The sequence below is a fragment of the Panthera leo genome, chromosome C1 (assembly GCF_018350215.1).
Source record: "Panthera leo isolate Ple1 chromosome C1, P.leo_Ple1_pat1.1, whole genome shotgun sequence".
Taxonomy (NCBI): domain Eukaryota; kingdom Metazoa; phylum Chordata; class Mammalia; order Carnivora; family Felidae; genus Panthera; species Panthera leo.
In genome coordinates this window covers 35,874,875-35,890,936 of record NC_056686.1, presented here as the reverse complement: position 1 = coordinate 35,890,936, position 16,062 = coordinate 35,874,875, and the positions used below count along the sequence as shown (strand labels likewise).

The 16,062-nt window shown below is 37.8% G+C and overlaps 1 protein-coding gene across 2 annotated transcripts in view; it reads left to right on the top strand.

The window, feature by feature from the left end:
- Positions 1-16,062, top strand: part of GPBP1L1 (GC-rich promoter binding protein 1 like 1) — a 66,984-nt gene that overhangs the window by 28,055 nt on the left and 22,867 nt on the right. For both annotated transcript variants that reach the window (XM_042950952.1, XM_042950954.1), the window contains 4 exons: positions 1,347-2,367; positions 3,372-3,486; positions 6,062-6,191; positions 6,783-7,069. In XM_042950952.1, coding sequence (XP_042806886.1) covers positions 3,427-3,486; positions 6,062-6,191; positions 6,783-7,069 — 477 coding nt within the window. In that variant the 5' untranslated portion in view covers positions 1,347-2,367; positions 3,372-3,426. The remainder of the gene's footprint in view (positions 1-1,346; positions 2,368-3,371; positions 3,487-6,061; positions 6,192-6,782; positions 7,070-16,062) is intronic.

Here is a 16,062-nt window from a genome sequence, read left to right as displayed (position 1 = left end):
CAGAGAGAAGGCAAAAGAGAATCCCAAGCAGGCTCTGCACCGTCAGTGCATAGCCCGATGCGGAGCTCAAACTCTCAAACCATAAGATCATGACCCAATCTGAAATCAAAAGCTGGATGCTCAGCCGACTGAGCCACCCAGGTGCCGCTGCATGCCAATCTTTTACATAACTTTTTTTTTTTTTAATATATGAAATTTATTGTCAAATTGGTTTCCATACAACACCCAGTGCTCATCCCAACAGGTGCCCTCCCCAATACCCATCACCCAATACATAACTTGCTATATGCTTGTTCTGTTACTACTGTTTCAAGTATTTTAAGTATATAAAAAGTGTAGAGAATGTGAACACATAGAGATTGGGGAGAGTGGTGCACCTGGAGAGAGCTTAGAAGCTCTGCATACTTTCATCACCTTATGCATGTCTTCCAGCTGGCTGTTGATTCATATCCTTTATCATATTCTTTAATAAGCTGGTAAATTAAAAAAAAAAAGTGTAGAGTGAGTAGTGATGTATGTATCACTCACTTTAAGAAATAAAGTATTACAGATGTAATTGAAGCCATCCAAGTCCTCTTTTTGATTCCTTTCCTTTCCTCACAGAGGTATTTACTGCCCTGAATTTGGTATTTCCTATACCCGTGAACTTAAAATAGTAGAGCAAGGCTGCCAATTTATTATATGAGAAATATCCTCCAAAACTAGACTTTGTACCAGTGTAGACCAGAATTGCCTACAGATGCAAGCCTCCTCTTATATCAAAAAATTTTTATCTAGCCCCTGGAAGAATGATGGGAATTTGCCAAAGAAATATTTGTGTTCTCTCTTACAGCATATCGTAAGTCAGAGCCTAAGAGCCTAAGCCTCTCAGTTGATAACTAGGTATCTAAAAATATGTATCATATATCAGGAATACTATGACAGATGTCTTATTTTTAAGGATCAAGCTGTGGTTGGTATTAGTTGATGACTGTGGTAATAAGCAAGTTATATGGCTTTTTGATTACTTAGAGCAAGTTATTCTCATGTAAGAGAGAAAATGTTAACTCTAACAACCTCATTAATTTGCATTTCTGAATTACCTTTGATAACTAATTACAGGTATGGTTACATAAAACAACAGACACTGTTCAGCTGACTTGTCTAAAATCCTTAAAAGAATTATAGCCAGTTTTTTTGTTGCTATAGGCGGTGACACATTAAATTAATGTCTAAGTTGGACCTAAAAGTTTTAACTACTAATACCTTTTATTGATTGATCATTTGACTGTGTCTCATTTAGCAATTATATGTAATAATGATTTTGCCTCTTGTGATACAGTGTTATTTTGCTTTTTCACTTATAGTGATAGATTCCTGTGGCCTTTAAATGATTGAAAAATGATGGAAATGGATCCAAAATAAAAAGTGACTACTCTACTGAAGCAGTAGAAGATTCTTCATAGTACCCTCCAGCTCAGTTCAGTCTTCAGGAGAGGCAGAACAAGTGAAATACAGCAAACTGAAGAGAGAAAAACCTCAGCGTTGGAACTGTTTTACTCCTTAACTACTCCTTAACTTCTTTCCTTCTGCTTGTTTTAATTTTGCTGTGAATTTATAAATAGTGAAGACCAAAGAAATAGAAGATACATTTGGGAGCTTTATATAACAAAGAAATTTGCCTTGAGAGCTGCTATTCTTTAGAGGGAAACATATATCAAATTCTTGTCTGATTAAAAACAAACAAGATTTCTTACGCCCTTAGATTTTGAATATTAAAACATATAAATATCTGCATACTTTTTAGCAGCTGTGTAGGAATAATGAGATTTGTAAATTAAGGACTTTGTCATGTGGATGTTTTGCCTTTAGAATTGATTGTTCAGAAGATCTTTTATAACTCTTTAATGTTATATTTTTGACTATTGCTTTGATGGCATTATTTGCCCACACATGAGTTAACCTGTCTTTCTAGCTATGACCTTGTTATGAACAGTGTTTGCACTCAATGTGCAGATGTCCATGTATTATCTATTTAAACAACATCATAGTGCCGTCACTCAAGGAAGTTGAATGAGGTGAACGTAGACACAGCTCTTTCCCCTTCCCCCCATTTTTTAAATGTAACAAATACTTTTTATGTTCCCCTTCCCCCTTCCCCTTTCCCTTTCCCCTTTTTGGAAACGTGTCAGGAATTAGATAGTTAAAGATGAGCAATTGAGGGGACTGAGAGTGATCCACACAGAGTCTGGCTTCCTTGTGCTTTATCACAAGGCGTGCTGCTGGCCAGCCTATTTAAGCACCCTTTTAACAAGACAACCTCGTGGGAAATCCAGCTGGCAGACTCAAGGAATTTGGGAAACAGGACCACAGAGGTTACACTCTGGGGTAAATATTCTCCTATATCTAACTTTGGAAGAAGACTGTGTATGTATATGTATCATGGAAAATACATACTGTTTTCTGGTGTATTTAATTTTGGAGATCTTTAGTGGGATGGTTTAGAGACACCAATGGATCTCTTAGGAAAACTGATGCTAGTGGGTGTTGGAGGAAATTAATGTGAACTAAATAGAATAACTTTTTTTGTTGTTTAATGTTTATTTTTGAGAGAGAGAGCGTGTGAGTTGGGGAGGGGCACAGAGAGAGGGAGACACAGAATCTGAAGCAGGCTCCAGGCTCTGAGCTGTCTGCACAGAGCCTGACACGGGGCTCGAACTCACAAGCTGTGACGTCATGACCTGAGCCGAAGTTGGACACTTAACCCACTGAGCCACCCAGGCACCCCAAGAATAACTCTTGAGAGATCGCATCTTCCTTCTCTAGGAAGGTCTTTTCTACTGCTTTTTCACAATTTGCCTGAGTACCTGAAGCAGGTTAATCTCTTTTCATAAGAATCAGTAGTTTTAACTAGGTGTTTATTCTTTTTGGTTTTTTCAAACCTTTCGCTATTTGTTTTTAAAATGTTTATTTATTTTTTGAGAGCAAGGAATCCCAAGCTGGCTCCACACTGTCAGTGCAGAGCCCGATGCAGGGCTCAAACTCATAAACCGTGAGATCATGACCTGAGCCAAAACCAAGAATCAGATGCTTAACTGACTGAGCCACCCAGGCACCCCAGGTGTTTATTCTTAAGGTTCTTCTCATAAAACTCAAGAATTCATAACCTTCCAGGTTTATGTCACCTTTTTCTGTTCATGTGTTTTTCATACTCATATATTCATGGACTGCTGCTCCTGTTTAGAACTTTGAGGTATGCCTGATAAGTAGTCTTAGAGAGGCTCAGAGGGTAGGTCTTTTTATAAAGAGAGGATCTTAGAGTAATCAGATTCTTTTGTACATTGGTATCCAGGTCTTGCAAGCATAAGTGATTAGAGTTTTCTCATTTTCAGATCCTGGCCATGAGGTTGGATGCCTCACCTTGCTGAAAAGAGACACTGGACCTAAATGGCGCAGCATGACTTTGTTCCTGCTTGGCTAAATTTCTCAACACCACAGTCAGCTAAGGTACTGTTCTTCATTCCTATAGTAACTTTCCAAATAACAGTTTTATCTCCAACTTGTTGACAGCCTCTCTTTTACAGTCTAAGTGTTTTTTGTATATTCAGCCTTGCCTGAGGGTTTAAAGTGTGTTTTCATCAGCTTACCACATGTCTTTTAATAGGATATAAATAATTAGGCAGTCTAAGTCAGTCAGTGTGTGCCCTGACACTGCCAAGTGTGTCTCCCCACCCACCCCCCATTTTTCATTACATGCTAAGCTTTTCTCATGTGGCACACAAGATTTCCTGGATTAGGTGCACTACACTTTGGAACTAAAACATATTTGCTTACCTATTATTTAGGTACAAAGGGGCAGGGGTAAAGGGGAAATGTTTTTTTTGGGGAAATGGACCTTTGGAATGAATGTATATTTGTGTATAGTAACAGATGAGAAGGAAAAGGGAAAGGCATTGATTGACTACTATGTGGATCTCAGATTAAATCTTAGAAATTTTCTTTTAGGGACACCTGGGTGGCTCAGTTGGCTAAGCGTCCAACTTCAGTTCAGGTTATGATCTCACAGTTTGTGAGTTTGAGCCCTGCATTGGGCTTACTGCTGTCAGTGCAGAGCCTGCTTCAACTTTTCTGTCCCCCTCTCTCTGCCACTCCCCTGCTCACACTCTCTCTCCCAAAAATAAATATTAAAAAAATAGAAACTGTTTTAGAGATAATAATCTGCTTAACGATTTCAGGGGAAAATGTGTGTTGAATTAGGAATAAAGACAAACGAAAACAGCCAGTTCATATGAAGTAAAGTAGTCCTAGTCACAGTACACAGAAGAACAGCCTAAATTATTGATAAAAGAAACCTTTGGGAAGTTAATAAACTTCAAAATGCTTCCCAAGGAGGGACAAAGTTGATCGGTAATCTCAAAAAAAAAAAGGCCCATCTTCCCTATTTTTAAATGTGATTTTTGGGACAGATACTACTTATCTGCCTAGACCCACAACCTTTTTCTCTGAACTTCATTTTGAATTGCCCTTTTGAAATTCCCAAGATCTCATAATTGGCATAATTCTGACCCAAGGCTTGGGGATGGTGGGTCTGAGGGAGTAGTTGTGAGATCCAGGAAAGCATTTAAAAGTATATAGATCTTATCTGCAAAGATAATCTAGCACAGTGAAGTAAGTAAAAAGAATTGGGAAATATGGTTTGACTATTGCCAGTAAAGTTACAATAAACAAAGTTGTGTAGCATTGGCATAAGCATAGACATAAAGCAATGGAATAGAATATTCAGAAATTGTCCTATAGGTATAGTAAGTTGATTTTTTTACTAAAATGCCAAGGTAATTTAATGTAGAAGTGATAGTCTTTTTAGGAAATGGTTCTAGAACTGGATATAAATATGGGTGGGGGGTAGTGAGAACCTTGACTTCAACCTTCATATCACACACAAAAATTAGCTTGAAGTGGATAATGACCTAATTTAAAGAGCTAAAAACCATAAAACTTCTGGAAGAAAGGAGAAAAATCTTTGTAACCCATTAGAATTGGCTAAAATAAGCAATACTAACTACCAAGTGTTGGTGAGGATATTAATAATAAGAAAATAAATGCAAAGATGTCTGTGCCCCAACCTGTAGTTTTCCTCTAAGCCTTTGTCAAATATATCCATATTTTTCACAACTTCTTAGACTTTGTTCTCTCATTGGAAACTAAAGAATGTTCTAGAATAAAATTATTTGGAATAGGGAGAGAAATGAGAGTTCATCTGTATTTCTCAAACTGCTTCCTTTTCATGATGTAACCGCAAAGACTTATTTTCCCTGACCTTTCTTCATGTGTAAATGAGTAAAATGAGAATGATGCCAAATTATAGTACTGTTATGAATATTAAGTGACATTCAGAACTAAATGTTTTATAAAACTATAAAAACTGTGTAGTTGTTAAAGGCCTCAAGGTGATGTGGTATTTAAACCATTTCTTTCTCTCCAATTCTAGAATAACTTACAGAAGTAATAAAGCTGTTTAGGATTTAAAAATAATTGTTTTAATGTTTATTTTATTTTTGAGACAGAGCATGAGTGGGGGAGGGCAGAGAGAGAGGGAGACACAGAATCCGAAGCAGGCTCCAGACTCTGAGCAGTCAGCACAGAGCCTGAAGCAGCTCTCGAACTCACAAACCATGAGATCATGACCTGAGCCAAAGTCGGACACTTAACCAACTGAACCACCCAGGCGCCCTGAGAATTTTTTAAAGCAAGCATCTTCTCCTTTCCTGTTGCAATATTAACTTAATATCTTTAAGTGTAAAGTTGGAGGTCTTATTTATGGATATCAACAGGGTTTTTGTTCACTCTCTCATGCAAATAAATGAGTATCTCTCCCGTTCTGGAATATAGAAAATGAGTTAATGATTGAGTATGTAACCTAGGACTTCTCTAACTCATGGGCCTATAGTACCCTTATTATGGCCCATATGCTCATAATGGGGTTTCTGCCAGTGTTACTTGTTTTCTAAAAGGCTGATGCGAAACCTAAGATACTGAGGTTGATTATCTTAACTGTTTGCTTCTCTATACTTTATCATCTTAGTCACCTACAGCCACCTTCGAAAAACACGGAGAACACCTACCCCGAGGAGACCGTAGATTTGGAGTAAGCCGTCGTCGACATAATTCCTCTGATGGCTTTTTTAACAATGGACCTCTACGAACTACAGGAGGTAAGCCATGCCCAACTTCCATGACTATATTTAAACTACTCAGAGCAAGCCCACATTGAGGGATGCAAGTCTGTCCATAATCTTGAAATGATGATGTTTTTTAAACATATTTTTCAATTAGATCTCCTATTGTCATTATTCAGTTACATTGGCTTTCTAACATTCTTGTGTTCTCCTATGTCATTTATTTATTTGGAAGATTTCATATAGAAATTATATAAAAGAAAAAGATGTATTTTGTGATTTCTTTTTTGTGGGCTTAATCTTTTATTTATTTGTTTGTTTGTTTGTTTGTTTATTATTTTTTGAGGGAGGGAGAGAGCAAGTGGAGGAGGGCCAGAGAGGGAGATAGAGGATCTCAAGCAGGCTCCATACTGTTAGTGCAGAGCCCGATGCAGGGCTCGATCCCGCGAACTGTGAGATTATGACCTGAGCCGAAATCAAGAGTCAGATGCTTAACTGACTGAGCCACCAAGGTGCCCCTTAATCTTTTATTTTTATTTTAAAAGATCCCCTAAAGTGCTTTTGGTAGTACTGTAAATCAGATCAGGAAGCAAAAATGTAATGTGTTACTTTTCCTTACTATTCCAGATTCCTGGCATCAGCCCTCCCTGTTCCGCCACGATTCTGTGGACTCTGGTGTCTCTAAGGGAACATATGCTGGAATCACAGGGAATCTATCTGGTTGGCATGGCTCCTCCCGAGGTCATGATGGCATGAGCCAGCGTAGTGGGGGTGGCACAGGGAACCATCGCCACTGGAATGGCAGCTTCCACTCCCGGAAAGGCTGTGCCTTTCAGGAGAAGCCACCTACAGAGATTAGAGAAGAAAAGAAAGAAGACAAGGTGGAAAAATTACAATTCGAAGAGGAAGACTTTGTAAGTATCAAAGTGTAGATGTTTAATTAAAACCTAACAAATAATGCCATAAATATAAGACCCTGTTAATAATAAGAATATTGAAGAAATTACTAAAAAAGGAAGTCCCTAACTTTAGATTTTTATTGTTTTTAGATGGAGTTGATTAGTATGAAGATAATGACCAAAATTCCTTTTTTTGTTGTTTTTTTTAATGACCAAAATTCCTATGTAACTTTTGGCACATCATCATGTTTTTCATCTTTATGCCTTCGAAACTTTTAAAAGTTCTTAATTTCCTTTGTTTTATAAGGTTTAACATTCAAAATTCAGTATTCAAATTATGTAAAAATGGTCTTGCATGTTAAATTGTCTTTCTCCAGTTATCGTAAGAGGTCTTTTTCTCTTGATTTTTCCCTCTTATATAAAATAATTGTGATGTTATAAACATGCAGTTGTGAGTATTTAAGCTCCTTCCTATATATAAGTAAAACTTTGCTATTGTGTGTTGAATTAATATGCCTTTTGCCCTTTCAACCTAAAGTAGAGTTTTTAGTGTGCCTTAAAAAAAAAGTCGAGTATATTTTATTTAACAAAATATATCCAAATTATTAACATTTTAATATGTAATTGATATCTTTAAATTATTGAGATAATTTGTTATTTTTTGTACTGGATCTTCAAGATCCTTTGTGTATCCTCTACTTGTTTGTAGTATAATCTCAGTATAAATGACACACTTCCTGAATGCTGCTCAACAACTACATGTAGGTAGTGGCTACCATATTGAACAGCGCAGCTCTAGTTATTTATTTATTTATTTTTATAATTTATCTTTTTGAGAGAGAGAGAAAGTGCAAGTGGAGAGGGGCAGAGAGACAGAGAGAGAGGGAAAATCCTAAGCAGGCTCTACAGTGACAGTGCGACAGTCTAACACAGGGCTCAAACCCATGAACCATGTGATCGTGACCTGAACCGGAAGTCGGACGCTTAACCAGTTGAGCCATCCAGACGCCCCTAGTCATTTTTAAGTAGCACATTCGATTAGCCAGTCACTTCTGTGACAGCCGTTTTAATATATTAATAAGGCCAACTGATTAAGAGTCAAATTTAGGTGTCATCTCCTCTTTTCCCAAGTCTAGCAAATGTTCTGGGGCCATTTTATCTTATTTTTTCTAGATTTCTTTTTAATGTTTGTTTATTTTTGAGAGAGAGAGCACGTGGGCAGGCAGGGGAGGGGCAGAGAGAGAAGGAGAGAAAGAATCCCAAACAGGCTCTGTGCTGTCAGCACAGAGCCAGATGCAAGACTCCATCTCAGGAACCATGAGATCATGACCTGAGCCAAAATCAAGAGTCAGATGCTTAAATCTACTGAGCCACCCAGAGGCCCCATTCTGGGATCCTTTAAATGTTATTTTTTAATGTGAATTCCTACCCCAGGCACCTGTTCTTCAAAACTTTATTTGTGAAAGGTTTATATTTCCCTGATGTATTGAATATTTGTCCAGAATGTTCTAAATATTAAGTGGTGCAGACTTATGACACTAAATTATAACTTTCATTATTTATTCAATAAATTTAGCAAATATAAGAAAGACTAGTGGGAAAGATTAATAAAAACCTCTGTTGCTCATCATGCTTTGGGAACTTGGCTAAAGTCCTCATCAAACTAGCAATGACAAAAAACTTTGGGGCACCTGGGTGTCTCATTTGGTTAAGTGTCCAGCTCTTGGTTTCGGCTCAGGTCATGATCTCATGGTTCATGGGTTTGAGCCCTGCATGAAGCTCTGCACTATCTACACTTGGGATTCTCTCTCTCTCTCTCTCCCTCTCTCTCTCCCTCTCTCTCTGCCCCTCCCCCATTCCTGCTCTCTCTCAAAATAATTTTTTTTAAGTTTAATTGTATTCCTATTATAAAACATTTCTTTTTGTATTTTATTCCACATAATTAAAAACTACTTTTTTTAATGCTTATTTAGAGAGAGAGAGAGAGCGAGCGAGCTAGCAGGGGAGAGGGCAGAGAAAGAATCCCAAGCTCAGTGCGGAGCCCAATACGGGGCTCAATCCCACTACCATGAGATTATGACCTGAGCTGAAATCAAAAGTTGAACGCTTAACTGACTGAGCCACCCAGGCACTCCTCCACATAATTAAACTAACCCACTATAAAATTGTAATTTATATATGACTTGAATGTTTATTTAGAAATATGTCTTACATTATGACCATAGCCAGCAGAGCATATAGTAAAGAAGTTTATTTGGGTCTCTTTATTAGTTTTGTTTTTGCTTGCTTTGGTAAAAAAGAGATTGCAGCAAACAAGAAATGTGGGGTAAAGTGGAAGTTGCTTAAGAATATTTTTTTTTTTTTCTTATGAATACCTTTTAAACTAGGTTCTATACTCCTCATTGGTATGGTTTGATAAGAAGGACTATTTCAGTTCTGTGGCATCCCCAGTGGGAAGTGAATTGACAACAGAAAGAAAAATGTGAATGGGAGGCTTTGAATTAGAAGACCCAACATTGTTAGGACATCATTTCTACAGGTTCTGCACAATATCAGTCAGTATGCTTTCTTATAGAAATGGACAAAATTATTCCAAAAATTTTTCTTAAAGACTCTAGAATACCCAAAGTAATCTTGAAAAAGAATTGGAGGACTTACACTACCTAACTTGAAGCTTAGTGTAAAGCTTTGATAATCAAGATAATGATGGGGGTACCTGTGTGGCTCAGTCAGTTGAATGTCTTGACTCTTGATTTCAGCTCAGGTGTACCAAGTCAGGCTCCATGCTAAGCATGGAGCATGCTTGAGTCTGTCTGTCTGTCTGTCTGTCTCTCTCTCTCTCTCTCTCTCTCTCTCTCTGACTCTGTCTCTCCCTCTCTCTCCCCCTGCCTCTCTCCCCTGCTTTGTGCTGTCTCTCTCTAAAATTAAAAGAAAAAAAAAAGATAATGTTACATTATTATAAGGATAGTCCAATAGTGGAGCAGAATAGAGAGCTTAGAAATAAACTTCCATTTATACATTCACTTGATTTTCAACAAAGATGCTAAAGCAGACCAACGGAGAAAGAAATGTGGAGAAAGAACTATATATACATACATGCACACACACACACACACACTCTCTCTCTCTCTCTCTCCCTCCCTCCCTCCCTCCCTCCCGCCCCCTCCCTCCTGCCCCCTCCCTCCCTCTCCCCGTCTCCCCCTTTTTCTCACAGCATACAAAAAAGTGAATTTGGGAGGATTTATAGACCCAAATGTATGGCCTAAAACTGTAAAGGTTCTAGAAGAAAACTTGGGGGAATATCTTTATGGCTTAGAGGGTAGAAAAAGATTTCTTTGGACATAGGAAACAATAACCATAAAGAAAAACATTGATGAATCAAATTTCATCAAAATGTAAAACATCTGCTTATCTCACAGACTGAGAAAATATTTGCAAAACATATATGAAAATGGACGTGTATATATAATATGAATAACTCTTACAACTTAATAATAAAAAGACAATATTTTATATATACAGTAAATATATATATGGTTTGTGAGCATAATTCATTCTGGAAACATGCTTGTAATCCAAAACACTTGTATATCACAGCGAATTTCCGTGTAAGAAATATTGGAAACTCAGATAATTCATCCCACAACCCAAAAATATTCATATAAAAATTATTGCAATACTGTAATATAATACAAAATACAAAATATACAAAATATAAAGAATACAATACAAAATATAATACAAAAATACAATACAAAATATAAATATACAAAATATAAATATAAAATATAAAGAAAATAAAATACAAAATATAAAGAAAAATAATTGGCACTTACCTTTGAAAACCTTTGTGGTTGGTATGAGGGAAACAAGAGAGGAGGAGGGTTATTGGATGACTTTCACTATCACTAATGGAATCACTGCTGTCTATTGGTTCAATGGAATCGTTTCCTTTTCATGCAGTTTTAACGAGGAACCTATCCAATGGCACTTGCTTTTGCCTCCTTTTGAGGATTTTACAGAAATGTGATATTGGATTGTTGTTAAGCAGATTCGTCGCTCGCACTGCTACAGCTTTATTGAGGTGGTGCTTTTCTACAGAGTTTGCACTGTTTGCCACATTTTACACATCTCCCTAATCTCATTTGAAGTGAAGGATTCATCCACCTTTTTCTCCTCCTTCTCTGCAGACATGATGCAGACATAGACGTCTTTTTTTTTTTTTTTTTTTTAATGTTTATTCATTTTTGAAAGACAGAGACAGAGCACAAGCAGGGGAGGAGCAGAGAGAGGGGGACACAGAATCTGAAGCAGGCTCCAGGCTCTGAGCTGTCAGCACAGAGCCCGACACGGGGCTCGAACTCACAAGCCATGAGATCATGACCTGAGCTGAAGTCAGACACTCAACCGACTGAGCCATCCAGGCGCCCCCAGATGTAGATGTCTTCTAAAATCTTGCAATTTCAGCAACTTGCAAACTTTGTTCTTACTTCTTGATGGTTTTCTTTTTTTTTTTTCTTTTGTTTATTTTAGAGAGAGAGGGTGTGAGTGGGCAAGGGGCAGAGAGGGAGGGAGCCTGATGTGGGGCTCAAACTCATGAAAAGTGAGATCATGACCTGAGCCGAAGTCGGATGCTTAACTGACTGAGCCATGCAGGCACCCCACGATGATTTCCTTAACTTTCACTGTAATCATCTCCTCCTCCTCCCTGCCTGCCTTTTCAACCTTTTTGTGCATGGGGGCCATTGTATACACTGGCACCGATGTTGACTACCGGACAGTATTAATAAACTCTTGTCATACACTGTATTTAATGTAGCTGGCAATAAGGCAGCAGAGGAAAGGGTCTATATCTGCAGGTAGCCTGGCCTAGAATGAAGCAAATCATTCTTGAGCTTACTCTTACATGGAAAAGCAAAGGACTGTCCATAGGTGCTTTAAAGTGACAAAAAATATGCTAGTGCCAGGTGTGGGCACCTTCCAGTGTTCTGAAAAATCACTGATTTTTGCCAAAACCTGTGGCCTCTGAGACCAAGCATCCAAGTATGGGAGACGATCACCCACAATCTGCAGCGAGCAAAAGAGAACTGTTGAGTCAATTATGATCATGTGACGCTTGGCATCGTGTACTATTTGTATTGCAAGACATCGTTCATTTATCAAGTTAAAATTTATTAGAAATATTTGCTCATCTTATGGAACACTTGCAAAACAAGTTACTTGAAATCCAAGGTTTTTACTGTATTTTATTTCTTTGAAGTAACCTCTATGTCCAATGTGGGACCCAAACTCATGACTCCAAGATCAAGAGTCACATGTTCTACCAGCTGAGCCAGCCAGGTACCCCAACAACTCGGTATTTTAAAAATGAGCAAGATTTATGAGAACCATAATGAACCTCTCAATAGATGCAGAAAAAGCATTTGACAAAATACAACATCCATTCTTGATAAAAACTCAACAAAGTAGAGATTGAACATACCTCAACATCATTAAGGCCATATACAAAAGACCTACAGCTAATATCATCCTCAGTGGGGAAAAACTGAAAACTTTTTCCTGTGGTTAAGAACAAGATTACAGATGTCCAGTTTCACCATTACTATTTAACATAGTACTGGAAGTCTTACTAGCCTTAGCAATCAGACAACAAAACAAAAGGCAATCCAGATGGGCAAGGAAGAAGTCAAATTTTCACTATTTGCAGACAGCATGATACTCTATGTAGAAAACCCAAAAGTCTCCACCAAAAATTGCTAGAACTAATACATGAATTTAGCAAAGTTGCAGAATATAAAATCAGTATACAAAAATCTGTTGCATTTCTATACACCGATAACAAAGCAGAAAAATAAATCAAGGAACTGATCCCATTTGCATTTGCACCTAAAACAGTTAGATATGTAGGAATAAACCTAACCAAAGAGGTAAAAGATCTGTACTCTGAAAATTACATAAAACTTCTGAAAGAAAGTGAAGAGGTTATGAAGAAATGGAAAAGCATTCCATACTCATGGGTTAGAAGAACATAGTTAAAATGTGTATACTGCTCAAAGCAATGTACACATTTAATGTATACCCATCAAAATACCACCAGCATTTTTCACAAAGCTGAAACAAACAGTCTTCAAATGTGTATGGAACCATAAAAGACCCTGAATAGCCATAACAATCCTGAAAAATAAAAATGAAATTGGAGGCACCATCATTCTGAATTTCAACCTATATTATAAAGCTGTACTCATCAAGACAGCATGGTATTGGCTCAAAAACAGACATATAGATCAGTGGAACAGAACAGAAAACCCAGAAATGGACCTACAGCTATATGGTCAACTAATCTTCAGCAAAGCAAGAAAGAATATCCAGGTGAAAAAATACTTTCTTCAACAAATAGTTTTGTGGGAACTGGGCAGCCACATGTAGAAGAATGAAACTGGACCACTTTCTTATACCATACACAAAGATAAATTAAAAATGGATGAGAGACCTAAATGTGAGATAGGAAACTATCAAATTCTTAGAGGAGAACACAGTTCAGTAACCTCTGTGACCTCATCCTGAGCAACTTCTTACTAGACACATCACTGGAGAAAAGGGAAACAAAAGCAAAAATGAACTGTTGGGACCTCATCAAGATAAAAAGCTTCAGCACAGCAAAGGAAACAACAAAATTAAAAGGCAGCCTACAGGGGCGCCTGGGTGGCTCAGTCAGTTAAGCGTCCGACTTCGGCTCAGGTCACGATCTCGCGGTCCGTGAGTTCGAGCCCCGCGTCAGGCTCTGGGCTGATGGCTCAGAGCCTGGAGCCTGCCTCCGATTCTGTGTCTCCCTCTCTCTCTGCCCCTCCCCCGTTCATGCTCTGTCTCTCTCTGTCTCAAAAATAAATAAACTTAAAAAAAGAAAAAAAAAGGCAGCCTACAGAATAGGAGAAGATATTTGCAAACTATATACCTGATAAAGGGTTAGTATCCAAAATCTGTAAAGAACTTCTCAAACTCAACACTCAAAAAACAACCCAGTTAAGAAGTGGGCAGTAGACATGGATCGACACTCTTCAAAAGAAGATCCATATGGCTAACAGACACATGAAAAGATGCTCAACATCACTCATCATCAGGGAAATACAAATCAAAACCATGATGAGATATCACCTCACACCTGTTAGAATGGCTAAAGTTAACGTAAGAAACAGCAGGTGTTGGCGCGGATGTGGAGAAAGGATGTGCCCTGTTGGTGGGAATGCAGACTGGTGCAGCCACTCTGGAGAGCAGTATGGAGGTTCCTCAAAAAACTAAAAATAGAACTACCCTATGACCCAACAATTATGCTACTAGGTATTTACCCAAAGGATACAAAAATACAGATTCAAAGGGGGACATGCACCCCAATGTTTATAGCAGCATTATCAACAATAGCCAAACTATGGCAAGAGCCCATGTGTCTGTCGACGAATGGATGGATAAAGATGTGGTGTACATATATAATAGAGTATTATTCAGCCATCAAAAAGAATGAAACCTTGTCATTTGCAGTGAGATGGATGCAGGTAGAGTATTATGCTAAGCAAAATAAGTCAGAGAAAGATACCATAGGATTTCACTTACCTGTGGATTTTAAGAAACAAAACAGATGAACATATGCAAGGGAGTAGGGAAGAGGGAGAAACAAGCCATAAGAGACTCTTAAAGATAGAAAACAAACAGGATTGATGGAGGTGGGTGTGAAATGGGCTAGATGAGTGATGGGTATTAAGGAGGGCACTTGTTATGATGAGCACTGGGTGTTGAATGTAAGTGATGAATCACTGAATTCTTCTTGTGAAACCAATATTGCACAGTATGTTAACTAATAAGAATTTAAATAAAAATTTGAAAAGAAAAAAATGAGCAAGATTTGAACAGATACTTTGCAAAGGAGGATACTCAAATGTCCAGTAGGCACATGGAAAAAATAATCATTGTCATTAGTTGCAAGGGAAATGTGGAAATTCAAATTAAGACCATTGTGAGATATTGCTACCCACGCTCCGGAATGGCTAAAATTTATAAGTCTGAAAACACTAAATTCGGTCACATTCTACAGCATTTGGAACTCTTATACATTACAGGAACATGAAGTAGTCTAACCATTTTGGGAAAAGCTATGGTAGTTTCTTGTAAAACTACATTATGACCCAGCACTTCTAGATATTTATTTATAGATACTCAAGAGAAACGAAGGTAAATGTTCATTTATTTTAATTTTATTCATAATAGCACCAAACTGGAAACAGTTTAAATATCTGTTGACCCAAGAATAGAAAAGTTGTGGTGTAATCATGTAATGAATTACATATTTGTTAATAAAAAGGAGTGACTGATAAAACAACGTGATGAGTTTCAGTGTACCATTACACAAAATGGTACATACCATCTGGTTCTATTTATGTGCCTATTCTAGAATAAGCAAGTAATCTATGGTGGGAAAGAAAATCCAAACAGTGGTTGCTTGTGTGAAGTGGGGATTGACTGGAGAGGGCAAAAGGAACTTTCTTGTTGTAGAAGGTAGTTTTTATTTTTATAGAGGTTGAGGAGTTGTGAGCATTTTTCAAAACTCATAGAATGGTATACTTGGTATATGTGCATTTCACTCTGTATTTTATTTTATTAAAAAAATAGATGGGCGCCTGGGTGGCTCAGTCAGTTAAGTATCCGACTTTTAATTTTGGTTTGGGTCATGATCTCATGGTTCGTGGGATCGAGCCCATGTCAGACTCTGCAATGACGACATGGAGCCTGATTGGGATTCTCTCCCTCTTTCTGCCCCTACCCCACTCTCTCTTTTGCATGTGCGTGCTCTCTCTCTTTCCCTCCCTCTCTCTCAAAATAAAGAAACTTAAAAAATAGATTAACATCACCAGTCATGGGGGAAATAAATATAATAAGCCTTCTGATGTGATGCATTGAGAATGCAACCTCACCTTTGTGAACTCCTTCCAGAAATGCATAGCCTGAATCTAACCATAAGG